Source organism: Augochlora pura, chromosome 1 (genome assembly GCF_028453695.1).
Source record: "Augochlora pura isolate Apur16 chromosome 1, APUR_v2.2.1, whole genome shotgun sequence".
NCBI classification, from domain to species: domain Eukaryota; kingdom Metazoa; phylum Arthropoda; class Insecta; order Hymenoptera; family Halictidae; genus Augochlora; species Augochlora pura.
This window is the reverse complement of record NC_135772.1, coordinates 16,849,388-16,874,684: the sequence shown is the minus strand read 5'-3', so window position 1 is coordinate 16,874,684 and position 25,297 is coordinate 16,849,388. Positions and strand designations below refer to the sequence as shown.

General features: G+C 32.5%; 1 protein-coding gene across 1 annotated transcript; it reads left to right on the top strand.

Annotated features, from left to right (window-relative positions):
- Nucleotides 1-9,307: 9,307 nt before the first annotated feature.
- On the top strand, nucleotides 9,308-23,691 carry LOC144470239 (high mobility group protein DSP1). Its single transcript, XM_078181185.1, has 5 exons — nucleotides 9,308-10,357; nucleotides 18,688-18,912; nucleotides 21,119-21,282; nucleotides 21,416-21,590; nucleotides 21,872-23,691. Exons 1-5 carry the CDS (start codon nucleotides 9,779-9,781, stop codon nucleotides 21,980-21,982), a joined length of 1,254 nt encoding a protein of 417 aa, XP_078037311.1. The 5' UTR covers nucleotides 9,308-9,778; the 3' UTR covers nucleotides 21,983-23,691.
- Nucleotides 23,692-25,297: the final 1,606 nt, after the last annotated feature.

Below are 25,297 nucleotides of genomic sequence, written 5' to 3'. Positions count from 1 at the left end.
TTGTACAAGTATTTTTTCAATTCATATTAATGAAACCTTGTACATTATAGAATCGGTGTTTTTAATCACAAGATCATTGTTGGTTAGTAGAATAATGTGTACTTAATTTCAGTGTACACTTTCACGTTTTGAGACCCATGAATCATGGATAAGATCTTTCAAATCTACCAGCAGTTATAAACAAAGTTTTGGACACCTTTTTGTTTAGAGATCAATACTTACAAATTATTAGTATACATTACATTTTGTTATTTAACATACGAAATAATTACATTTACAATATTTATAATTGTAAGTATAATCAAAACGGACAGCTTAAAATATGGTAGAACATAATTAGTAATAATAGAATAAGAAATAATAATTTAAAGAAAATAAGAAGTATAGTTTTTGCTAGAAATAATGCAAAACTTCCTTTGTAATCTAAGGAAAAGTTTTCCATCAATTATTTAAAATCAATATTAAATTATACGAACATTGATGAATCTATATGAATAATATATTGTAGTCAACACATCCTACGTAATATTATGAAATCGAGAGCCAACCACTATTTCGTTTATGTACGACGGAAAGCCGTGTTAGATACAGGCATACATATATCGCGGGAAATATAATGTTACCGGCGTCCATGTAATCATACGTGCAAAATACAATTTTGTATTACGTGGGTGCATTTAATATTGAATCTGCATTAAGAGCCCAAGTGGATCGATGTTAGTACAATGAAGAAAATTAATTGTCGAGAGAATGTCGTTTTTCTCTGAATATACGTATACATAAGCATTTTTATATACACATTACATAATAGATGGTGTGAATATTTTTCCACTTCTAAAGAATATATTAAATTAAATTTTTTATAGGATTTTTTAACCAACTGGTAAAACTTATAAGAAACTTTTTATAATGATTACAACTAAGGGAATTTTAATAAACAATGAGTATCATTTTACCTCCAAGACTTTTTATATTTTTTATATTTTATAATATACTACTTTCCATGTATTTTCTTTGTAATTTTTAGTGGACTATAATACTATGATAATTTTATTAAAGACTATATTTTTCTTAACTTTTTCAAAGAATTTATAAATTCTCTAAGTTACGCATAATATTTTCATACATATTATTTGTATATACAGACAATTTGCGTACGTGTAAGCAATGTTCTCCTATAATTTCATGTTTATATTTTATGAAAGAATTATGAAAAACATATATGAATTTATACAACAATTAATTACATCAAGTTAATATAGTATAATTATTAGTAATAGGAGATATATTATTCATACAAATTATAAAGAAATTTGTAACGTTCTACACAATGATATGGTTGCGAATAATTATTATATATGTATAATATATATTCCATTATTAATTTTGAAATTATTATAACTTCATTATTTGATGAAGTTAACTATTGTAATTAATATATGCTTTTTCTAATGGACTTGTTTGATCATCAAATGGAACATGGTAAACATAGAAAGGGCATACATGATTGACATATTAAAAACCGCGAAATATATATATGTATATGTATATATATATAACGTTTAAGTGATTATTATCAATTATCTTTTGTTCTCCATTGTCCTATTATTTACTTACCCAGTTTTACACGAGACCAGTGCGATATAAAGCACTCGAGTGTGACACGTACCTCTACATGTTACGTTTATTAATAATCGATTATCGAGCATCAACATTCATTTAACGTTTATATGTTATAAAACTTATACTCGATTACTATTAATACTCTATCCGTGGTACGAAAGTTATGTAAATTTTACGTAAACTTATTGGATATATGTAGTCTACAGGGTAAAACAATATTAATTAATCCAGATATGACTTATCAATACAACATTTTATCTATATGTAGATTCAGATTATACTGGGTTAATAGTTTTACCAAAATGTTGTTTAATTTGACAAGTTTCGTTGGATTAAGAAATCGTATATGTAACATCTTAATGTTAAATTCATATTGACACTATTTTCAAGAAATTTCGATCATTTTGTTCAGTTATTAAGACACTATCAGTCACCATGATTTCAATGTCACAAATAATTTAATTTATTTTGTTCTATATTTGATGCATATCTATTTTATTTTAGACACGTGCATGTTTCTATAACTCTGACAAATAAGTTTGGCAACAGACATTTTCAGACGGTTATATAACATTTTATCAAATGTTCATACTTTATAAAAATAGCCGACAACAATAGGTGTTGTACATCAGATTGTTTTGATAATTATTAAACATTGTAGCAGTAGAATTGTATTTTTGTCGTAACAAAAGATTAAATCAATATTAATTCGTTTACATTTACCGTATTTTTACGCGGATAGGATTTGTAGAGAAAGGCATAGATACTTGACAATTTTACTAAGTCACAAAGACAAATCACTGGAAGACATCATTTAGTTTCTTAAGTGGCACATTATATATTTTATATAAATATATATTATATATGTGCAACTGGAAAACATAAAATGCCTGTATTTTAGCTATCTAATACAGCGAATATTTTTGACCATATTGTATGTCGAGTGAAAATTCAAATATTCCATATATAATTCTAAAACTGAATGAAGTACGTAAATTTTCGTTTAAAAATTAATTTCCCAATATTTTCATATAAGTCTGGAATTCTCTTTATTCGAAACATTTGAACTTGCTTTATAATCGTACACGTATTTTGATAACGCAACATGTAAGAGAAGCAACTAGCAGCTTTCCTTTCTAGGGTAAAAACACTTCTAACTCGAGCGAACGGTGTGCATAGTAGGAATATACGGCAAAGTAATTGTTTACGGTTTCTTTCGAGAACCGAGAGCCCTCCCTCTCTTCCCTCATTTTTCTAGTTACCTGTTTGACCAGTTTTTATTTAGGCAATCTCGTTGCATTATTCCCGTCAGGTATGTGGGTGAAGCTAGAAAGAATGTTTACGGTAATTGCGGAGCCTAATCGAACCTATCTTTACGATGTAAAACGTTTACCGATTGGTGTGCAGCAGAAATAATGCGACTGTGTAATTATCCGTACCGAAAAACGCTAATAGACGTCGAAATGGCGGCTCCGCTCGGGTTAACCGCTTTTATATGATTTCAGGAAAGCCAAGTGTTTGTATAATTCTCATATGGAATTGCTGTCGTTGTCATACTTTCAGACATCTTTTTTTTATTGAAAAAATATGAACATGCAGAATTTCCTTCTAAATCATTATGAATACCACCCGAACGGAGTAAAGTTCTGATTGTATGTGAACATTAGAGTTTACAATAGAAGGTATCTGTTACTAAGAGGTAATCTAAGAATGCAAAATAATATTTAAAAATTATAATTACATAAATATACTATAAAATTGATTTTGACAATATCAATATTCAAAGTGATAAGATAAAAATTTATGTTTAAATAACATTTACTAGATACCAAAATAGCGGGTACTCTCGAATAATTGCTTTCATATGAATTGAGGAAATTGTATACGTTTGAATTACTTTGAGATCAGAGCAGAACAGAATTTAAAATTCAAATATTCGAGCTGATTAGTAAGTTTCGATTGACGAACTGAGTCGAGCAAATTTCATTCTGTACAGCGAACTTCTAACTGAATTAATAACAACGAAGAAATTTTGATATTTAGTTGCGGAATTCAATAAAATGATTGCTATTGTATTATGTATTCGTGAACACGTAAATGAATAATATTTTCAGAAATATAGTAATTCAATTCCGAATATTATGTATAGACATTTTATTACACGAGAGTGACCACTATTAATTTATTAACAAGTGTATGTTGGAGAAATTCAATTCATTTATAAATTTGGAAAAATAACGTTGAACGGAAAGCTTTTTAAAGAAAATATTGCTCGTTCATTTATTTAAAGTGATTGAATTTCACTTGACTTTGATGTTGAATTTTGGGCTAAAATAAAATAAAATAAATAGAAAATCCATGGAATGGATGAAACAAAATTTTTATCATTTAATATATGTAGTATTATCGAATAGTATTCCCTTTTCCACTTATTATATTTTAAAAGTCTTGTTGTACAGTTTTTATAAACGTCATTCAATTCAGTACATAATTAATTTCTTTAATTCTAAGTGTAGAATCACGAATATTTGTACACGTTTTGTCAACATGATATCTGCAGCGTATTCCGGGCAATATTTAAAAATTTTCAGAATTTTCAATGAAATTTATTTGATTAAAAACTTGTTCGAAAAACACATCGCTTTATTTGATGCAAATAATTTCTCGTTATAACGTATTTGTAATGAAATATTCCGTAGTACTTTATATTGCATAGGGATATCCCGCAGGATAGGCATCTAAAAGCAAGAGATTAACTTCAGATTACGTATAATGTAGTATTATGACGTAACTGTTTTACGAAATACTTCCAGGTAACACTTTATCCACGTGTAATTTTTGTATTTCGAAAGATGTAAAAATCTTCCATTTGAATTGTTTGTTATGGAAACTTATTTTATTAATATAATATTACTATAGTGGCCGAAATAAAATGAATTTATGTAATTTTTGTACTATAACAACGTGATTTGCTGTCTTTTATTATTAGTAGGCAAATCGTTACAATATATTTAGTGAAACACATAATTATTTAAATAATATAACTTGTATTAATATGATTATTAATAATGATCATAATTATCAATAATAGACAAATTCGGAAATATACAGAATATAAGTTCACTTAATGCTTGTGTATTTGTAATTACGAAATCAACATAAATTCAATCAAAATTTAATTAATTAAAAAGGAAAGTTAACATTTAGTTTGTTTTTATTACCTCAAATATCCTATGCAGCACACAGTGGCATATGAACAGTTCTTTGATTTTAACACAACTTTGTCACTTTGTCACAGAGTGTGTTGCATAGGATACTTGAGGTAATAAATAATAATAGAGTACCAACTAAATATTATGTTTCCTTTGCAGTTCATTAATTTCTAATTGAATTTATGATTATTTTGTAAATACAAACACAAAAATATTAAGTGAACTTATATTTAGATCGTACAAAATTTCCAAATTAGTCTATTATTGATGTAATAATCATATTTATGAAAGTTATTGTTTAAATAATGACGTGCTTTTCGAAATGCATTGTAATGAATCACCTATTAATAACAAAAAGACAAATGTGTTTCGTAAAACAAGTTGTTATATCACCAAAATGAGGTGAATCTATCATTATTTCGGCCCCTTAATGTACGAACATTAATAGTATATGTATAAATGTCTAATATTTTATCTTATGTGTCGCTCGTAGGTTGTGAAAATATTCTTTAAATATTTACTTTTAAAATACTTTAATTTGTACAATAGTTGAACACAGTAACAATCTCAAATATAGAAGTAATAAAATTGAAAGTAGTGTTACATAATATTGACAGGCGTGTTGAACGTTATATATACATATATTATATATGTGTGTGTGTAAACATGAAATACCGAGGACATCTATGCGGATCCATTCGAGTACACGCTTGTACGAATGAAAATATTAAATATTTCCTACTGCTTCTTCGAGCAGGTATATTCGATGAACTGGAATATAACACTGTTGCATTCAGAGTGTAGAATATGTAAATGTATTCGTTTGGCAGCAGTCCATAGATGATGAATTGTATACTTTTTTTTATCGTTTGATAAAATTCTGTATCAATGCGTGTTTTGAAATCGTAGGAAATTCAATAATTTGATGGAATATACGTTGGTATCCTAGATATAAGAAATCTTGAAATAAACTATTGAATTTCATTTTTCCTCCGTTTCTTCAAATCAATAGTGTATTCATTATATATTATTTCAGTAATCAAAGTGTTTTAAATTCAAACAATTATCTCTGGCATAATATCATTTACAAATACACTAAATCGTTACCTTCTCCAATTGAAATGCAAATTCTAGCTAATCGACAAATTTATTTATACATATGGAACGTTTACATTTACATTCATCTGCATAGTTCTTATACAGCGTCGTTACAAAATTTCATTAAGTGAAATATTTTTAAAAACTGTATTAAATGCTATCCAAACTATATACTTTCGAGTTTTCGAAGATTTTTATATGCTATAAATGGCGTAAAGACTCCCACCTAACACGTTACTTACACTCGCTGTCTAAAAATACAGAACCAAGTTTCTCTTAACGAAGAAAGAAAATATTCTGCAAAGATTTAATGAAACTCAAACGTTCGTCCCACAATTACATTATATTGTGCAAAATAATATGATTCTTGTTGTTTAAACATGTATTCTGCCCTCGTATTCTTGCCCATAAGTCGTGTACAAAAAGTAACCTGAGACTTTTTGGTAGCTATTCTTAATCTTACAATTTGAGGCAATCCTTTGCAAACAAGAGTAAAATATTATTAAATTTTACAAATCCGTGACATTTTCAGAAATACCTAATTATCTCAAATGTTGTACCAGTATGTGGTTTGTCTGGTGTATCAAAATAATAACAAGTTTCTAAATTGAAGATTGTATCATCAAACCGTTTAGTTTAGTCCTCACGCTGACGGAGTTTCGGAATCGCGTGTTTCGCCGGAGATCGGTTCGTTTCGGTGGGAATCGGCTCGCTTCGCTCGAGCGAACATCGCGGTACCAACACGAGCCGGAGAATTTGAAGCCAGGGCTCTCGTTGCCTGCTGTGCCTTTTCTCTTTCGTCGTATGTTTCTTTTTCTCTCTCTTTCTCCTTCCTTTCGTCATCGACGCCTCTCTTTTTCTTGCCATTCCACCATTTCCCTTGTTCACCGTAGTGCCCCTTCTTGCATTCGTTCGTTCGTTCGTTCGTTACGTTGCCTAGCCCTGGGAATGCGCGGTCGCTGTACCTCTCTCTTTCTCCCCTGCGCTTACTTGCCTGCTCCCTCCCGTCGTTTCTCTCTCTCTCTCTCTCACTCTCTCTCTCCCCTCTCACGTTCCATCTCTGTTTCACTCGCTCATGCGTCTTATTGACCCGGACCCGGTTCCTCTTCTCCTCTCTCTCTCTCTCGATTCGCCGGGTTGCCTCCGACTCACCCGCCTTTTGATTGGGGGTTGAGTGGGAAGAAAGGAAGCCCGATGTATAAATCCTATGATATACATTTTCATTTTCTCCTGTTTATTTATAACACGAAAAAATTCAAACTGTAAATTAAACTAAGATTTCGTATTCTCTTGTCAGCGTCGTCGGAAATTTTGTTCGAGTAACGCGTGGATATGTCTCGCCATACATTTCATCATCAATTGGAAGTTTGATTAACTATTTATTCAACAATACTTGTTTGCAATGGTCTAATTTTTTATCACTTTTAACTTTTATCCCTTTTTATAATACCAATATTATAAATTGTAACCAGTAATGTAACACAGTTTTCAACATCGATTTGCTGCTAAAAACTGGTTCTAATTATTGAAAAAGTAATTATTGCCGTAATAATAAATTGTTCACTACTTTCATAGTATTTTATATAATAATAGATTGTTTGTCAGTTTATTTAACCACGTCTAAAAAGATTAAACCATCTGTCTAGTAGTGGGATATAGATATTGAGGGGAATATTTAATTAACCATGAAATATATTCATGAAGCAAAATTGACCAATGTCTGGAATCGAATCGATTTTTAATTGAAATTATATAAGAAATTTAAATTGTACAGTTTTGTTATTAAATAAAGCGCCTTCATGTCGAGATAGCATTCCATACGTTTCTAAGTATATTTCACATTTCTGAATGAGATGTTGGAAACTGGAAGCATAGTTTCGTTCCATTGAAAGAAAAAATTGAGAATTCCTCTGTTACATGAACCTTGAGAAATTTAAAAGTTCTTCTGTATCGACTGGCAAGTAACATAGAGAAGCAAGCGTTCTTCGGTCGGTAAAGCCGACTTGACACGCAGGAAAAAGGGTGCGCGAAAAGCAGGAAGTGCCAATGTGGAGCAAATTCCAGTGGCCGTAGCAGTGTAACGAAACTAAGAAGGGTAAAAAAAGGCGCGAGAAGAAAGCGCACGGCGACAAGTCAGAGTTGGTGTATCTTCCTCTCCCTTTCGCTCTCTTCCTCTGCCTAAAAGTTGACCTCGAGTTTCAAGGGTAGAGAAGGGTTTGCAGTCGTTTGCCCCTCTACCTTACCAGGGACTACGAGCCATGGCTCTCGAATTCTCTACGAACGGAAGAGAGAAAGCGACGTTGCCTCGATGTCAGTAGTGGTAGTCTCCCGCCATCCCCACCACCGCTGTAATGTAGTTCGATTGGTCGGCGTGCTCGGGTTTTCCTTTGTGAGCGGGCGGGTGAAAGCGTGGCTTGGCAACGCTGTACGAGTTCGCCGGCGTCCGCTGGAAGGAAGGCTAAGCTTGGGCGAGAGGAACAAGGAAAGAGAAACGCAGAGAAAGAGACAAACAGACAAGTAGCGAGCGAGACTTCAGGCCGAGTGGAAGGGGATCGAGTTGGAGAAAGAGAAAGAGAGAATATACAAGCGTCCAGCTAGCCCGTCCTCGCCAGGTTCGCCCTCTGTGTGTGCGGCATCGCGTGTAGAGTCGGTGACGAGAGAAGCAATCCGCGCGTAAGCTTCTCCATGTGAAAAAGCTATTACGCGTTTCCCTACCACTGTGCAGCAGTCAGCGTCGGTGTGCATATATACACGTAAAAGAAGCATTGCGTCTATACGCGCGCGTGGTGTCGCATAGAGTGCGTAATTAGCGGCGTGTGTACAAGCAAGTAAAAGGGACGTCACGTTTCTGAAGAAGAAATCGCCGATATATATACATACGTATACGTATCGCTTTTACGAAACGAAAGAGAGAACAGTGTGCCCATAAATGAATGAGAATACTATTTCTTATGCCCAATACTTTGATTAGAATATCATTGGGAAGAAACGCTGCGTTTCTCGAATGAAGGCTCCCATGAGTACTTAGGGGAGGGCAGAAAAGAGGAAGAGAGATAGAGGGAGGGAGCAAGAGAGACGCAGAGTGAGCAAACGAACGCGCGTTTGAGAAAGAGAGACAGACAGTGTGCTAGAAGGGAGAACGAAGAGCGGAGAGACCAGCAAGAGAAAGAGGGAGAAAAAGAGAGACGGAGAGACGCTCTGTATCTGTCGATGGTGGGGAGACAGAGGGAAAAAGAAAGAGCTAGAAGGGGAGAGAGAGCGCCCTCCCCTACCCACCCGCCCGCCCTCCTCCTCTACCCGCCGTACCTACTCACGGAGCTAACGAACGGTTGAGCGTAGCGTCGAGGAGACCGCATCCCAAGTATAACGTACGTATTCACGAGGACCTTCTCCTATACATCGTGGAAAAAGCGTGTATGAAGTCGCTTGTGCTACCAGGAGTACTAGTAGTGATCGTGTAGTGTGCCGGCTGGACAAGAGAAACGTGGTGTGACGACAGTGAGAGAGCACGGTAGCGCGTGCGGTGCGTGTCGCGATACACACGACGGCTACGAACAAGACTCCGTGCGAATGTGAGGGTACGTGCCTCGTGTATATGTATGTGGGGTGTACGTGTTACACCTTGTGAGAGAGAGAGAGTGAGCGAGAGTGCGTGCGTGCGTACGCGCGCGCGCAGCGTGTGCGTGCCTGTATGTCCTGTACGAGGGAGACAGAAGAGCGTATGCGTGGTGGTGTGAGTGCGTGAGTCGTGTAATTTTCTTCGTGCGTCCTTCTTCTTTTCGTTGTCGGCGGGACGGTTCGGCAAACGAGGCCGAAGTGACAGACAGATCGTCCGCGTGTACGATATGTCGGAACACCACCGCGTAGCCGGTGGCTGGGGCACAGCAAGCCCAGGAAGCCGCGAGGATGCCTCCGGTGGTACCGCCTGGTGGTCTTCAGGTTTGAACGCTGTATCGGCTGAACAACAACAACAGCAGCAGCAGCAACAACAGCAAAATCTCCACCAACACCTGATGAACCAACAACAACAGCTATCGCAACAGCAGCAAGCCCAACAGCAACAGCATCACCAGGATATCGTTAGAAGTACCGCTGCCGCTACCCAGCAGCTTTTCTCCTACAAGATGGCTTCCAGCTTTCAGAATCCAGCCACTACGGGCACGCAGTCGAATCCCGTCTCGACGTCTACGCCAGTTGGCTCCTGCATGAGGGGAGGCTATGATTATAGATTAGGAACGGGGCCCGGATCAGGCGGAGGTGTACCAGGTACACCTTCCGCACCACCGCCTGGCGTACAGTGGTGGTACCCAGGTGGAGTTATGGACGCCGGACAGAACAACCTGCATCAGCAATTGCAGGGCCAACAACAGCAGCACCTCTCGCCCATTACCACACAAACGTCCACGCCCCCCGTTATGTCCTCGGTATGTTGCGACCACGATCAACCCCCTTTTTTATATGCTTCTTCATTTCTCGTTTTACTTGCCTGCTTTTCAGTTCTCTTTTCAAACATTTTTGTTTTCTCTTTATTAATTTTGCTCTGTCTTTTCTTATCTTGTCTGTACACATTTTTTCGGTTACTTCGAACCGAGCAGGGTACCCTTCGGGCGTGTGGAATGAAGAACCGGGATCGGTACTATCGTTCTTGTCTAGATATCTCGTGGTGTTATCCAACCAATGGACCTAACGTTCCTAACTAGCATCACAATGTGGTTGTTACTCATGAAGCAATTTTTTTCTCTTTTTTACATAAATATAAATGCCAGCATCGACTATAGTATTTACTCGAAATTAAACAATTTGTGTCTTTTATTACATTTTAAGTAAAAAGTATTTAGGAGTGTACTTGGCTACATGTAGACAGACTGATGTTCGCAAAATGGACGAGGCTTCGACGTACTTTTGATTCGAAATTAACTAATTGTTTGTACGACTATTTCTTACAACAAAAAAAATAAGAAAACAACTTTTGAATTTTTTGATCTTACAGCTGTAAGATTGAATAATATTGTGAAGGTTTCTAACTTCCCCTTTATTATACTTGTTTTTTTGTCGCTATGATGATACATTGACATTTTCGTGCAATATTTATATTCGTTTGTCCTTGCTTAACTAGGATTATAGAAGCATTTACCACAACGTTTTAAAGCCTAAGAGAATCAACATTTGTAGGAAGTTCTGCTGTTATTTACACACATACATATATATGTTCAATATTCGAAAGAAATTTATTGGAAACATGTGTTTTTTTCGATTTTTGGTCATAAATTTGCCGTTTTGGCAGAAACTAATTTTTGTCTTATTACAATGTTCACAGTAGTCGGCGTCAATCGGTTCTCCAGCATTCAGAAAATCTTAATAACCGATTCTATCGTGGCTGCTTTCGCACGACCGTCTGCGTTTCATCCTGACTCGCGTCCCTTGCCCCACCGACCGTTGTCCGCTATTGATTCCGGGTTTCGTGCGGCCTTCTTCGTATGTACGTTCGTACAGCGGCTCTTGCCGCGCTGGGCCCGGTTCCCTTCCTTTTTTTCGATCACGCCGATCGACGACTCTCGGCCGTTTATTCTTAAAAATCTACAACAAATTTGTTGCTTCAATATCTTCTCACAAATGTTGAATGCTACTACCGTGGAAATTGAAATTACTCAACAATCACTACTTTGTCTTTTACGTGTTGGCCTCCCAATTCTACCTTGAAATTTTGTAAAAATAATGGTTTTTTACGAATTTTATACTGCTCATAAAAAATCGTCTTAAACTGAAGTTTTAGTGTAAACCATTTTAAGTCTTGTTTAAAATTTACAAAATATTCAGACAACAATTTTCATTTTTCAGATTTATACTTTGAATAAGTAGACGGTATAAAATAAAATAATTTCTTATTATATTGTAATATATCATACAGCTATCAAAAAATTATGATGCATTTTTTGTTATAAAAATATTTTAATAATTACATTCTCTCTTGTAATATTTAGACAACATTGTTCTCATTCTTGTGTTCGGCAATATGATGTAATTCATTCTTATTGCTCGTTCTACAATTATTGAAAGTGTCGACTTAATAATTGTACTTGTGTCTGAATATTTATGTGGCTGACCAAGTTAATTACGTTATCGTATTCTTGAAAAAATGGTATATATGTTTTTTTTCACATATGTATTAACACAATATATTTTTTCTACATGTTGTTACATCTTCAAGTACATAGTGACGTTTTGAAATTAACTTCATGAAATCCAATCATAACTTTCATCACATTTGTATTTTAACATATATAATTAATTTATATTACATTTTGATAAATAGTCACTAGAGTTCGCGTTTGTGTTTCTGGAAAAGGAAATAAATTTCCGTCTTTCCTCAGTGATTATAAATGTAAATATATATTCGTTTTACGACCAATAATTTAGTCCTTCGTAATTAGATACAAAAGTTTCGATCGATAGTCTCCCCATTTACGATGAAAGGGACATGTTTAAGCCCCGCTGAAAAAGAAAGAATTCTATTTCCCAGGATTTCGGCTGCCAGAGAATTCAATTTAAGGCATTTCTGTTCGTGACATTTCTTTTCGCGATCGTAAATAAAAATTGACTACAATCAGCGGGCGTTTTTATTGAGAAACACGTAAGATGGAAATTTGTCGTCCAATGTTACTCGTTATTCTTTTTTTTTATTTTTTAATGATCTTGGAGACTCGCGGCATTTGAAAAGCATAGAAACTAGCTGCGAATCGCGTTTTCGGAAGATCGGAATCCATTTTGTAGTCGATAGGAACTGGGTATTTTTACACATGTTATGCATTCTATGTTCCTCCGATTTTTGTACGTTCTATCTAGAATATCAATTATTTAAGAATTTAAAATTTCATCTTAAGGAAAAAATGTATAAGTTATTTAAGATTACGGGAATATTATGGTACTAAAGATATCTTAATTTAAACAATAAATAGAAACTGAGACTTACCAGACGTGGACATTATTCGAAGAAAAGTAGTGCATCTCACATTGTAAATTATTGCATTTAACAAACATTCACGAAATTTCAATTAGTTATATATTCGCTCTTTTATTAAAATGGTTTAATCGTTTATTCTGTTATTTTACCTACATACATAATATTTTAATTTGTACTTTAATTTACTTTAAATATTTTCTAGGAAAATGGAAATGCATAATGCAATATAACAAATTATTATTAGTTGATAGGACTAACAATAAAAACTTTTTCTGTTAAATTATATTTTTTTCTAAATTTTCTTGATTTCTAATATTGTTCTATTTTACATTAATTTCAAATATTTCATCTAATTTCCATTTATTTTCCATATTCTAATTCTTTATGTTCACTTCGTATATTTTAATATTTTACATCAGATAATTTATGTACAGGTCTGGTACACATCTCTGTTTCGACAATGGCTATCTGGATGTAATCGGAAAATATCGGTACAGTAGTCGTATTTTGTATTTCGGTACAAGTTCCTGGTCACAACATTTTTTGCATTTACGCGAACGTGAATATCGACTGAATAGAACAATAAAAGTCGACGTAAATACTCTTATCTTCCAGTCACAGCTCGACAAATTCAAATTCAAATTCCTCAGTAATGGGATATTAGAGCCACTGATGTACTGTTGTAACACATGATGCTATGGAAACAAGGACTGGTATACACATCGATATAAACAAACATGTCTGAAACATTTGTTTTATTAGTGATAATGTAGCTGAAAAGAATGATTTGATAATAATTGATAAGCTGCAGATAACTTCAAGTAGAAAATGATTTTCAAAATGTACAAAAATATTTAGGAAGTTGCATTGAAATTGAAATGAATTCTCCTTGCAATGAAAATATTTCTTTTGCAAGTTATTTATTTCTTATTTTAATATTGACTCTTTTTATATTTATATTCATATTAAAAAGCTTATGATTCGTATATCAAAGAGTATCGAAAATGTATTTGGAGCAATATTAAAAGCGGGACTGAAATGAAAGTTAAGATTGAAGTCCGTATCTATCAGACGAAGAGAAAGTCGGAAAGTGGTCCGAAAATTCAAGATTACGGTGATAGAGGTAAATGGAAGAGGCCAGGCTTGCGTTCCTGCACGTGTACACGTGTAAAGTATCAGGTGTAAGAATTTTTTGAAAAGTTTCATTGGTCATTCGTATTGAAAGTAACTAATAAATGTCGTTGCCATCTTCTTCCTTTTATTCTACTTCTTATTATTACGGTTTTGTAATAATTTGAACAGAATGTTTAAAATATAAGACATTAATTTATTTTCGTTGAATAATTAAGCATTTTAAGTTTTAGGTCTACTGAAGTTAAATCACTTGACTTTTTGATATATGTTATATGTTTTATATTTTTCAGAAACTTAATCGATTTACTGTGTAATTACCATAACATTTTTTTGTCTTCATTTCATTTTTATTTGTTTTGTTAAATTGTTAGTACATTGATACGTTTTTAAGAAATGTGGGATGCTTAAAATTCGATATGATATCTCTGCAATCTCTTTCATAAACAATTTCTCCTATTACTGGTGGTTATCTAACCTAAATTAACAAACTTTATTAATTGATATGTTCAATCATGATCACATGGTCATTAAAAATTAATCAAGCAAGATGATAAATGGATATTAAATTCAATTAAATGAATGAAATCAAATAGAATGTGAAAGTTTCATATCTACATTTTAGTATATAAACCATTCAATTCAGAAAGTGCACATGTGGATGTTTCAAAAACAAAATATTAGTTTTGAAGAATACTAAATACTCAAATATTACTAATAGGGAATAAAAAGATTAGAGAGAAATTTAGAAAGAGCTAGAAATTGAGAAGATAAAATTTTTAGATAAAGTATTGGTATCTGAATATTTAAATAATTTCAGAATTCTAAAACCAACTTTTAATTGCTTTTTCAATGTGCAATAAATTTGACAATAAGGTTATTTCTTAATTGTAAGATATTAAAAAACAAAGAAAACTTGAAACACAAAAGAAATGTAGCAATCTGTTACAGGAATCAACCATGCGTTGAAACTATTCCTGAATGCGTGTGTTTCCTTTTGTGCTCGTAGACTGACGTTCGAACAGTTCATTTCAATTGATTCCGAGAACGATTAAGTTTCATGGACGAGATTCAAGTTAAGGAAAAATTATATAAAGAGATTACCTTTTCTATCATAAGATAAAACCCATGATATATTTAAATTCATAATAGTTCTTTCTTTAATTGAAGTTCTCCATTTATTTGATTTCAATTAATTTCGTAGCCTTGAATTAATTCTATTGATTTTAATTCTTTCGTGAAGTGGTAGTTTTTGTTGCTAAGGAAATAATTTTATTAGCGACATTTTCAGATTTTCCTTTCGCAAACAATATGTTTTATCTCTGAATTGTATCTCTTGACACATCAGAATATGAGAACAATTAACCATGGGTTTTGAAGCACACTCTCATTAGCCTACAAAAGTAGTGCTAATCATCGCTGCCATATAAAAAATTGTGAAATTAAAATGATATTGTTAACTCATAATTTGTGCTACGACAAGAAACAGTGAGATTATTATTTTGCAGAAAAAAATGGTACGAGCTATACAATTTAGGATGTAATAGAATTCCTATTTTGAAATCAATAATCAATCATTCTTTTTATTAGCATTCTTGAACACGAAAACAATGAAGTAGAATTCATTAACTACTGCATAACAGAGATGATGCGACAACTGAATTACCTGACGAACTGCAAATTCACGTTTGTAATACACATGAAATATTTGTTCTTCGTAGAATCTCATTTTCGTTTCATCTAAAAAATGTAAAAAATTATAAGTTTTAAAATTATCATATTTTTTCTTTCAGTATAAGTTATTGTCGTATTTTATTTCGTGTTTACATTTCGTTTTTCGCAATTTACCTCGCGTGTGTCTGATAGTTCAATGAATTTCTGTATCAAAGATCTAGACATCCAATTTCTATTTGATCGTTCGCTAGCTGCTAACATGCGATCTAATTTTATCTCCATCCTCCAGATGTAATCTTACTTAATGAAATCGAATCTCGAAGGTTTTTTTTTAAACTGTATGTAACCTTATATTTAAAAGTTAAAATAGTAGTTCTCATATATTACATATCTGTAAATGAAAATCATAATGCATTCATTAGACCAACTTACAAATAATATGGTCTGCTCTTCGTATTTGAGGTTAATTAGAAATGGAATTATGGATGAAAAGGAATTATTGATTATTACACTGTGAACTCAAGTTTCGTTTTATAATTGAACAGTCAAGGAAGGAACTTGTAAAACTGAATTTAAGTTCTATTTTTTTCTTAGATATGTATTTGTAAATTAATTTGGATTTTTTATGCAAAGAACAGTTTCGTAAGGTTTTACTGTGCTATTTAAAGAATTAAATTAAACATTAAAATTTGTTAAAAAAAAGATCATTTAAAAATTTGTTTATTTTCGAGATTTCAGTCCTCGTACTTATTAATGACAAATTGCTTGTACATAATGAAAAGAAAAGCTTTTTGTATGTTAAGTGTAATTAATGTAGTAAGCAGTTGATTAAAAAAAATTAAAGATACGTTCATTCATACATAATGTATTAATAATACAAAATAGAAGTTAGGTATACATGAAAAAGTCACTTTTTTCTTCAAAAACATTTGGTGTTTAATTGACTGAATTATTTATATACATATTTAATGGTATTCATATAGATTAATATGATTACGAGAAATACTTTGTAATATATCATTTTTGATTAAAAATCATAGATTTATGTAGGCAAGTACATGCTGTAACTGCACGAATGCGGTTCCAACGTGCTCTGCATACACATTTTATATAAATCTACATCCGCATTATAAAATACTTGCACGTCATGCATCAATACCATAATATTCTGATGTAGTACATAGTACTTCATATGCAAAATCAAGGTTTCGTTCGTGATGAAGATCTTATTCTTTTTAAACATTTATTATACATATTTATAGGTAGAAAAGCTGGATGATATTGTAAAAGAGTAATTGCAATTTTAAAAATGTCCAGTTTTCTGAACGATTTAAAAAGTATTATATTATCATTAAAAAACAAAATATGTAGTTCATACTCTTATAAAAATTTTGTAATGTGAACTTGCAGACTTAACGAATACAAATGTAAAATAATCCTACCAATCTCGTAAATATTTGTGAAGTTCAGCTGCCCGACAATTTTTGAAAACAGGGTTTCAAAATTTGGAGGTACTTGAATAATATTTTTTAAGCTAATCAACTATACCAGTGTATTAAACTTTTCTCTTCTACAAACTACTTCAATTAGACAATATTTTGTTTTCTTCGAGTCATTTTTACCTTCTTCAAATTACTGGAAACGTGGGAATTCTGCCTCTGTAACCTCTGCACAATATACATATTCGCAAATGTTTTGCATTGTTGGCAGATGACAAGGTCAAGTATCATGTGCAGTATAAGCATATCGACAATCAAACATTACATGATTTTTATCACTTTTTGTAATCTGTATTTTCGAATTTGGCAAATTTAAATACCAAACGCCAGTTGAAAGAAACTGAACACTTATATGAAACTAAATTTAAAAAATTAATAAGAAATGCTTGTTTAAAGTGACTAAAACATTTTTTCCTCGCTTGAAGCTCGATCGTTTATTGTTGATAGTCTATCATTTTATCTCATTGTAAATTTTTTTTTGTAATTGAATTGAAGATTAGTGAAGATACAACTCAAACTTCTCAAGATTTAGCTTAACAAGTTAACGACTTTAAAAGACTCCAAGAAAGTTACTACAGTTGATTCTATTTGCGTTATGTGTGGTGCATTACAGTTGATAAAAATTTGTCGTAGAGTGATAAAAGGGTAAGGGAGGTAGGGTGGATTATGTGGTGCTAAAAATAAATTACTCGTCGACATTATAATTATTGTCGATTTGTTTCTAGTAATATAAGATATAAATTAAGTTAGACATAAAATCCCGTAAACAAATTTTGTCTTACGAACGGAGCTACACGTTATTCTAAGCATGAGGCAAGATGGGGTGTAACTATTTACATATGTCATACATAGCAAAGTCTTTGTCTTCGTCAACATCTTTGGCACATGTACGCGAGCTAAAACTTGACAGTTTAAACACCTAATTTATCTCTTTGTGGATTCGGGGAACAAATGGTCACAGAAACTACGTACGACGCCGTCATTGTTTCCCTCTTAGGAATCTTTGTTCCATTTCTAATAGACAGTTTTCTATTGTACTTTCTTACCATTATTTACAAAAACAACATGTTTGTTCGTTTAAACCATTAAGTCGTTTCCATGCGTTCATTATGTTCTAAATGAAATTTGGAATGAAAATTGAAACTAGTTCAACGTCAATAGTTTCGAACACCTGCCCAGTTAATATCCTGTAAGAAATTCGTTCACCTTATCTGCTATAATTTAGAGAAGTGACGAAAGATACTGTGAGGACTGTAAAAAAGAGAGCAATTGCCATTATGTGGCTAAACTGATTCAGAAAACTTCAAAGACGTTCTTAGATTTGATATTTTCTAGAAATGCGGCAATATGTCCGTAGCAAAGTGAATGACCACGTCTTGCCTCCTTCTATCGATCCAACTGAGAATGAATGCGAACTGTTATGAAGATGTCGTTTACATGAAATTGTTGATCACATTAATAATCTTGTCATTTGTTTCTTCGATTACAGCACCAGCTACAGTTAACGCAGCAACAAAATAATCTTCAGCAGAATAACGCTCAGGGCTTGCAGCAACGAGACAACATGCCGAGGGGAAAGGACTCGAAGCCTAGGGGACGGATGACAGCGTATGCGTTCTTCGTACAGACATGTCGTCAGGAGCACAAAAAGAAACATCCCGAGGAAAAGATTGTTTTCCGGGAGTTCTCCAAAAAATGCGCAATGAGGTGGAAGGTAAGCAGTCACGAGTATTCAGATATATATTCGCACTCAATGTAAAATTAAAATGTCTGGTGGAGCGTTCTTCACATGCTCTATTAGATGCAATATTCCTGTAATGAATCCATTCAAAGTACTATAGAAATTTGTGATGCAAGAATGTCTATGCTAATTTAAGCGTTAATTTTATTTTTAATTGACTTTGACTGATAGTTGTGACATTCAGATTTCTTTGGAGATTCACAGCGAGATAGAGATTCAAATAATGATATTACTTTAACTCTTCTGCTCTGGTTATGTATATTTCATATTTTTTCATGGAACTTTATAAATAGATTAAACGGTTTGATTAACTTAAATCACGAATTAGTTCCCGGCAAGGTTTTCAATTATATTCTATTAAGATATAAATTAAAAAATTAAGTTATAAATATCGGCTATATATTTGATAATTAATACATCCATGGTGAGTCAAACACCGGGGATTGCGCAGACCTTCACGTTGATACGTATATTTAATTTTAAAAAATATTTAGGCAACTGAATTGTATTCGAGATCTAATATTACGCCTGTGTTCTAGAGTTAAAATAGCATTTAGCACAACAGTTTGGTACTATTTTTTGTAAACTGGCCTGCGAATATATGCATCTGCAGTTTAGCGATAAGTACTTGTACATAACAGATGCGTGTGCTACGAAGCAGTAAGGCGGTTGAAAAAGAAAACGGCAGACATATTTTTCGGAGAAAGAACTTGGAAATGTGAAACAACGTCGTCATTATGAACAGGTGCCACACTAACATCTGGCCATCCTACTCCTCGAAAAGGGTGGGAGACACTTTCTGCTGCGTACTTTTCTTATGGACTCCAGGGGCCACATGGTCCTTAGAAGGATTAAAGGCGTTGACCTTCCGGTTATCGTGGCGAAATGTTAGCCTGAGCAGCTGCAAACTTTTAGCCCGACCTTTCGTGTTAATGCTTCCTCACCAAATGTATGTCTTTAGATCATTTTCGTTAACGATAACGAGTACAAGCAACTTGAAATTTTCCTGATCGAAAATTCTATTTGCTGCTACCAGCAAACGAAGTTTAGTTGGATAGACATATAGATTATATACCTGAAATATTCATACAGAAATGTAATTTAAAAATGAGGAATAAGCAAAATAGCCAGTTTCTAATAGAAACTAAATTTTTTTAGTAGTTACTTTTTGTTAAACGGTAGTACCAGTGATGCATTTTAAAATATTGAATAATTTCTATATCTCTCGAGTGATTTCTCGCAGGAAGTTTTGTTTTCCAATATAATTCGACGCGAGTTCTTAAAATAAAAGAGAAAGGAAACTGCGTGAAGTAATCGAATAAAACCTCCATTTCATTCTTTGACCCTGACTGTATTTTAGTGTTACTCCTTTAAATGAAAATGGGAACACACAAAAAGCAAGGCAGCTGAGTACATTTTATGTTGTTTTACTGAATATGCAAAGTATTCATCATCTTCAATGTATACCTGTTCAAGGAGTGCCTTATTTTAAGATCTATTTCATTAGAACAGATGATGTACCAGAACATGCAAGAGAACAAATTAGAATATTCTAATGAAATTATTTTATATATACATATATATAAAACGGTGTGTGTAAGATAAGCTTCAGTTATTTTCAGATTATACTTAGGTTTTACTATGCCTTTACCGATCAACTCTTCCAAATCAATGTTCCTCTCTTCCTAATCTGTGTCTACTAATCATGTGAAAACCTATCCTGTCTTGTTTATTGCAAATCCATTAATATGCTATTAATCTTAAATACCCGACCATGATTAATTTTATAAGTAATCATGGCATAACAAAGATGGTAAAAATATACTTGGATTCTATTGATAATCGCAGCAGAAGACAAGTGTTATGTAATATTATTGTTTACCTCACATACAAAGGTTAAATTATAAGAATTATTTTAAAATCGTATAAAAAAAGGACTGAAATATACATGTACCTACCATATGTTAGAAACAATACAAACATGTATATATATTACATATAAACATGACAAATGTGAAGGTAGTGTAATGTAATAGAAGATACTTACTCTTCTCATTTTATAGGAGTGTTATACTTTATTTAATGAAAATTTACCAATTCTAAACTTTTGTGTACGTGATATTTTATATACTCAGCAGAAGTTTTTATAAGACTAAATGTATGTATCTTGTGATTCTAGACTATGTCGGATAAGGAGAAGAAGCGTTTCCATGAAATGGCAGAAAAGGATAAGAAGAGATATGATGCTGAAATGCAGAATTACACACCACCTAAAGGCGAAAGTAAAGGCAGAGGCAAGAAACGCAAACACATCAAAGATCACAATGCTCCTAAGAGATCATTGTAAGTATATGTTGTAATAGAAGATACTTACTGAATAGTTTTTAATTATTTGTGTTTATTATAATCCTTTATATTTAGGAATTAACCTATTAAGTAAACTTGTTTAACAATTGTATATTACTGTGTGCCTTAGATCTGCTTTCTTTTGGTTCTGTAACGATGAGCGTGGCAAGGTAAAAATGTTGAATCCCGAGTTTGGCGTAGGTGATATTGCTAAGGAACTAGGCAAGAAGTGGTCCGATGCAGATCCTGAAACCAAATCAAAATACGAGGCTATGGCAGAGAAGGACAAAGCTCGATATGAAAAGGTAAGCTTTATTTTTTTCAAATTTACATTGTTATAAAGTAATGTAAACAAAATATTCTGGTACACGCTAATTACATTTGATTGTATTGCATGACTGATAGATTATAATAAGTCTTACAATCCTAGTATGATCTATTTGTTCTATAAATTTCAATGTTCCATATGCTGTAATTATGTGTTTGTCGCTACTGAAAAATTCTATATTCCATGTGTTAAATTATATGTAAATGTTGAAATTTCGTACATTTTCACATAAACAACTATATTATGTGTATTATCTAGGAAATGACTGCGTACAAAAAGAAAATAAAGGATGGCGCACCCGTTGTAGCAAATCCAGTAAATGCTGTAAAAAGCGACAGTGAAGAAGAGTATAAAGAAGATGATGAATAGCGGATACACGACAAAATTTCATCTATCACCCCGTGTCCTTGATCCTGAAAGCATACCTCACCTACTGTACGTACCATTGACCTTAGCGTGAGCGTACTTACACCACTAGGGAAACGAATAACTAATCACCAGTCCTCGATTATTTACAATAATAATTAAAATACCCGCGATTATAATAATTATTTTAAAATTGTATGTATGTGAGGCGTGAGAGAAGATCGTGTGAGTGATATTTGTATTTTAACATATTGATAGTAACATGTAAAATGGCGTAGGATAGCAGAATGAAAAGAATATGGTGCCCACTTTGTATCAGGTGGAAGGCGCAGGGGCTCAATCATTGTTGACATTGTCTCCAGACTATGTTAAAAGCTAACGTAGTTGCAAATCGTAATATACAGGATACGGCGGCTCCACAGTTGGGCGGTATCATTCGATATAGTTTGATATTTATCAGTTCAGTTCATTCGTTGTCAGTGTAAGAAGACTTATTGTATATCCTTGTACAGAACATTTCTTTAAATCAAATCTGTCGCAGGTGGGGCATGGGGCTGCTTTGTATGAATGTAATTGATTTAAGTACGTGTCGTATAGTTGTAAGTATTAGGATAAGTATATTTTAAATGCAATTTCGATTCTACATCTGCGTCAACATGTGATAGTTTCCACTAACAATGTATTCTAAACCAGGAGATTGAGCCTTATATAGCTTATAAGTAATTGGAATCGAAACAAATATCTCTGATTGATAACTTTTTGAAATCAAAAAGAAAATATTAGGTTACAACATTATCGGGTTACAACAACCCAGCCATGGAATAGTGGTGTACTTCAAAGTCCTATATAATTACATAAATTGAATAATTTTCGTTCATAAGATTTTTGATAACCGGATCTATACGATTTCTGTTATGAAACTGATCATAAATTTGTATCTTCATAATCTTTATAATCTCAATCTTTTTTTAGAATGACCTAAAATAATGATGACTTTTTGTTCTTATTGCAATCAATTGACAGTCTTCAAAGACATACCAAACGAGAAATGTATTTTCTTTTTTTATCTAATTGAAGTAGTCCCTGCCCTTACCATCGTCATCCTCCCTCTCATATTCATTTTTCCAATAAAGGAAATACGTTTAAATCCTTTCAGAATCATGTGATTCCGTTCATTGTTTAAGAAAGTAAGATAGGGCGTGTCTTGTACTGCCTCGAGTCATCTGGTGTACAGCAGGCTGTATTATAATAAATTATTGTGGTTTCTTGTAATATTAACATTCCTAGATCTTAGTATGTACAGATCTTAATAATTGAGATTAGAGCCAACTGTGTAAGAAGCATACCAAACAAAACCGGCTAGGTAATGCAGATGTGAATTTCGTGGCCAAGAATTGGTATGCAAATCGAATATACAAGAGGCTTTGTTACAGTCAGACTGACTTGCACCTTGATTTGGCTCAGCAGGTAACCACTACTTTTTGACATAAAGCTTTTCATCTCCCCTGCACATTGTCATATAATGGATAATTGTGTGATTATATAAGCAAAAATAAAACCTGTTTTAGAGGGAGCTAGAGGACGAATACTGTAAAATATGAAATTGTAATATTTTAATACTGATTTGCAGATGTGCATAATTTTAACATAGCTGGTTAAAATGAATTGTACTGATACGAAGGTATCCAATTGATGGAGATAATTAATAAAAAGATATTGAAAATTACGACAGAATTTTCTGTATTATTATAGGGGAATTATAACAGTTATAAAAGAGATGGTTGTTTTGTATATCACTTAGGATAAATAAACTTTTCAAAAAATTTGTGAATATGTTTCTGGTACTGCTCCAAACCTGTTTCTGAACATTTACATGTCCAAAATGTTTGATTCTGAAAGCAGTACTAGACTTAGAGTACTAACACTTACGATATTTGTATAAAAGTAAGTATATACTATGGCCATTTGTTTATGACATGAACTATCTTTTTTCACACTGCTGCTTTCTTGTAATATGAATTATAACATTCGTATCTTACAAATTTATATTGATGCTAATCACATAAGAATTAGCTGATAATCCAAAACTAGAAGTAATGTGTTAACTTATTTCATGTTATACACATTATATGCTTCAGCGTAAAAGGACGTTACTGTAACTTTTTTATATGTATTGCATAGGTTCGAACAATTTTCTATTATTTTATAAGAATTACTTTAGATTGTAAATGTACACCCTTGACGTAGTATTTCTAATAATAAATCGATAATTGTTATAATATAAATTTTTTTGTTTGTATATCAATTAGAACAATTTATTATCTTGTAGCCGCAATTCATGATTTAACGTGCATAACACATTTGTACATGTAACGGGTAATACTCGCTTGTTTTATAATTCCATTGTAATAAACTAGCAATCGAAAAATATAAACAAAATTTATTGAAATTTTAGTTTATAATCAAGTGTATACTTTTGATTCATCAACATTAAAGCAACATATTTTATCATGTTCACATTACATTGTTCATAAACTATTCATATACACGTTTAATTTGAGCAATTTTAGTTTATACAGTTTTCGAAGTCCCAGCTGTCTTTATTTCAAACCAATATTCTGAATAAATTACCTCGATGTACAACTTATATGTATAATCCACGCAATAAATATCTATATATATTATAGGGAGTTAATATTATGCTATTTTTTTATATCACATTGTAAAATGAAACTAACGTTGCAGATTAATAAAAGTATTATTGTAATACTATAATAATAATACTATGTGTGGTAAGTAAAACTTAAGCAATTTCTTAACATAATTGTTATTTAAGAGAAAGTACATGCGCAATGATGATAAATTAATACATGAAAATCTGTAAATTGAGAGATTGTAGAAGTGAATAACGTACTAATTAATAAATAATTTTTGAATTTTACATCCATGAAATCAGTCATAATTTTATTGGTTTGTAATTTCATGTACTTATTTTACTTGAAGAGATACTCACAAATAATCAAGATAAATTAAATGTGGTCAGTAATGATCCTAATGTTAATGTGGGTTTGAATCAAATAAATAAAATATAAATTCTTTTGAATGTTTTATGATATGTGTATATAAAATCAATCCGTATATTGCAATATATAGTTTGTAGAATACATTAAGGTATTATTAGTAACTTATCTATAGATCATCAATGTACGTAAATTTGGTGGTACATATGTATACATATATGTATATTATACCAATTTATATTTTTAAAAGAGACATCCATGTAGTTCTATACTATTCTAGCTTTAATTCTGTTAAGTT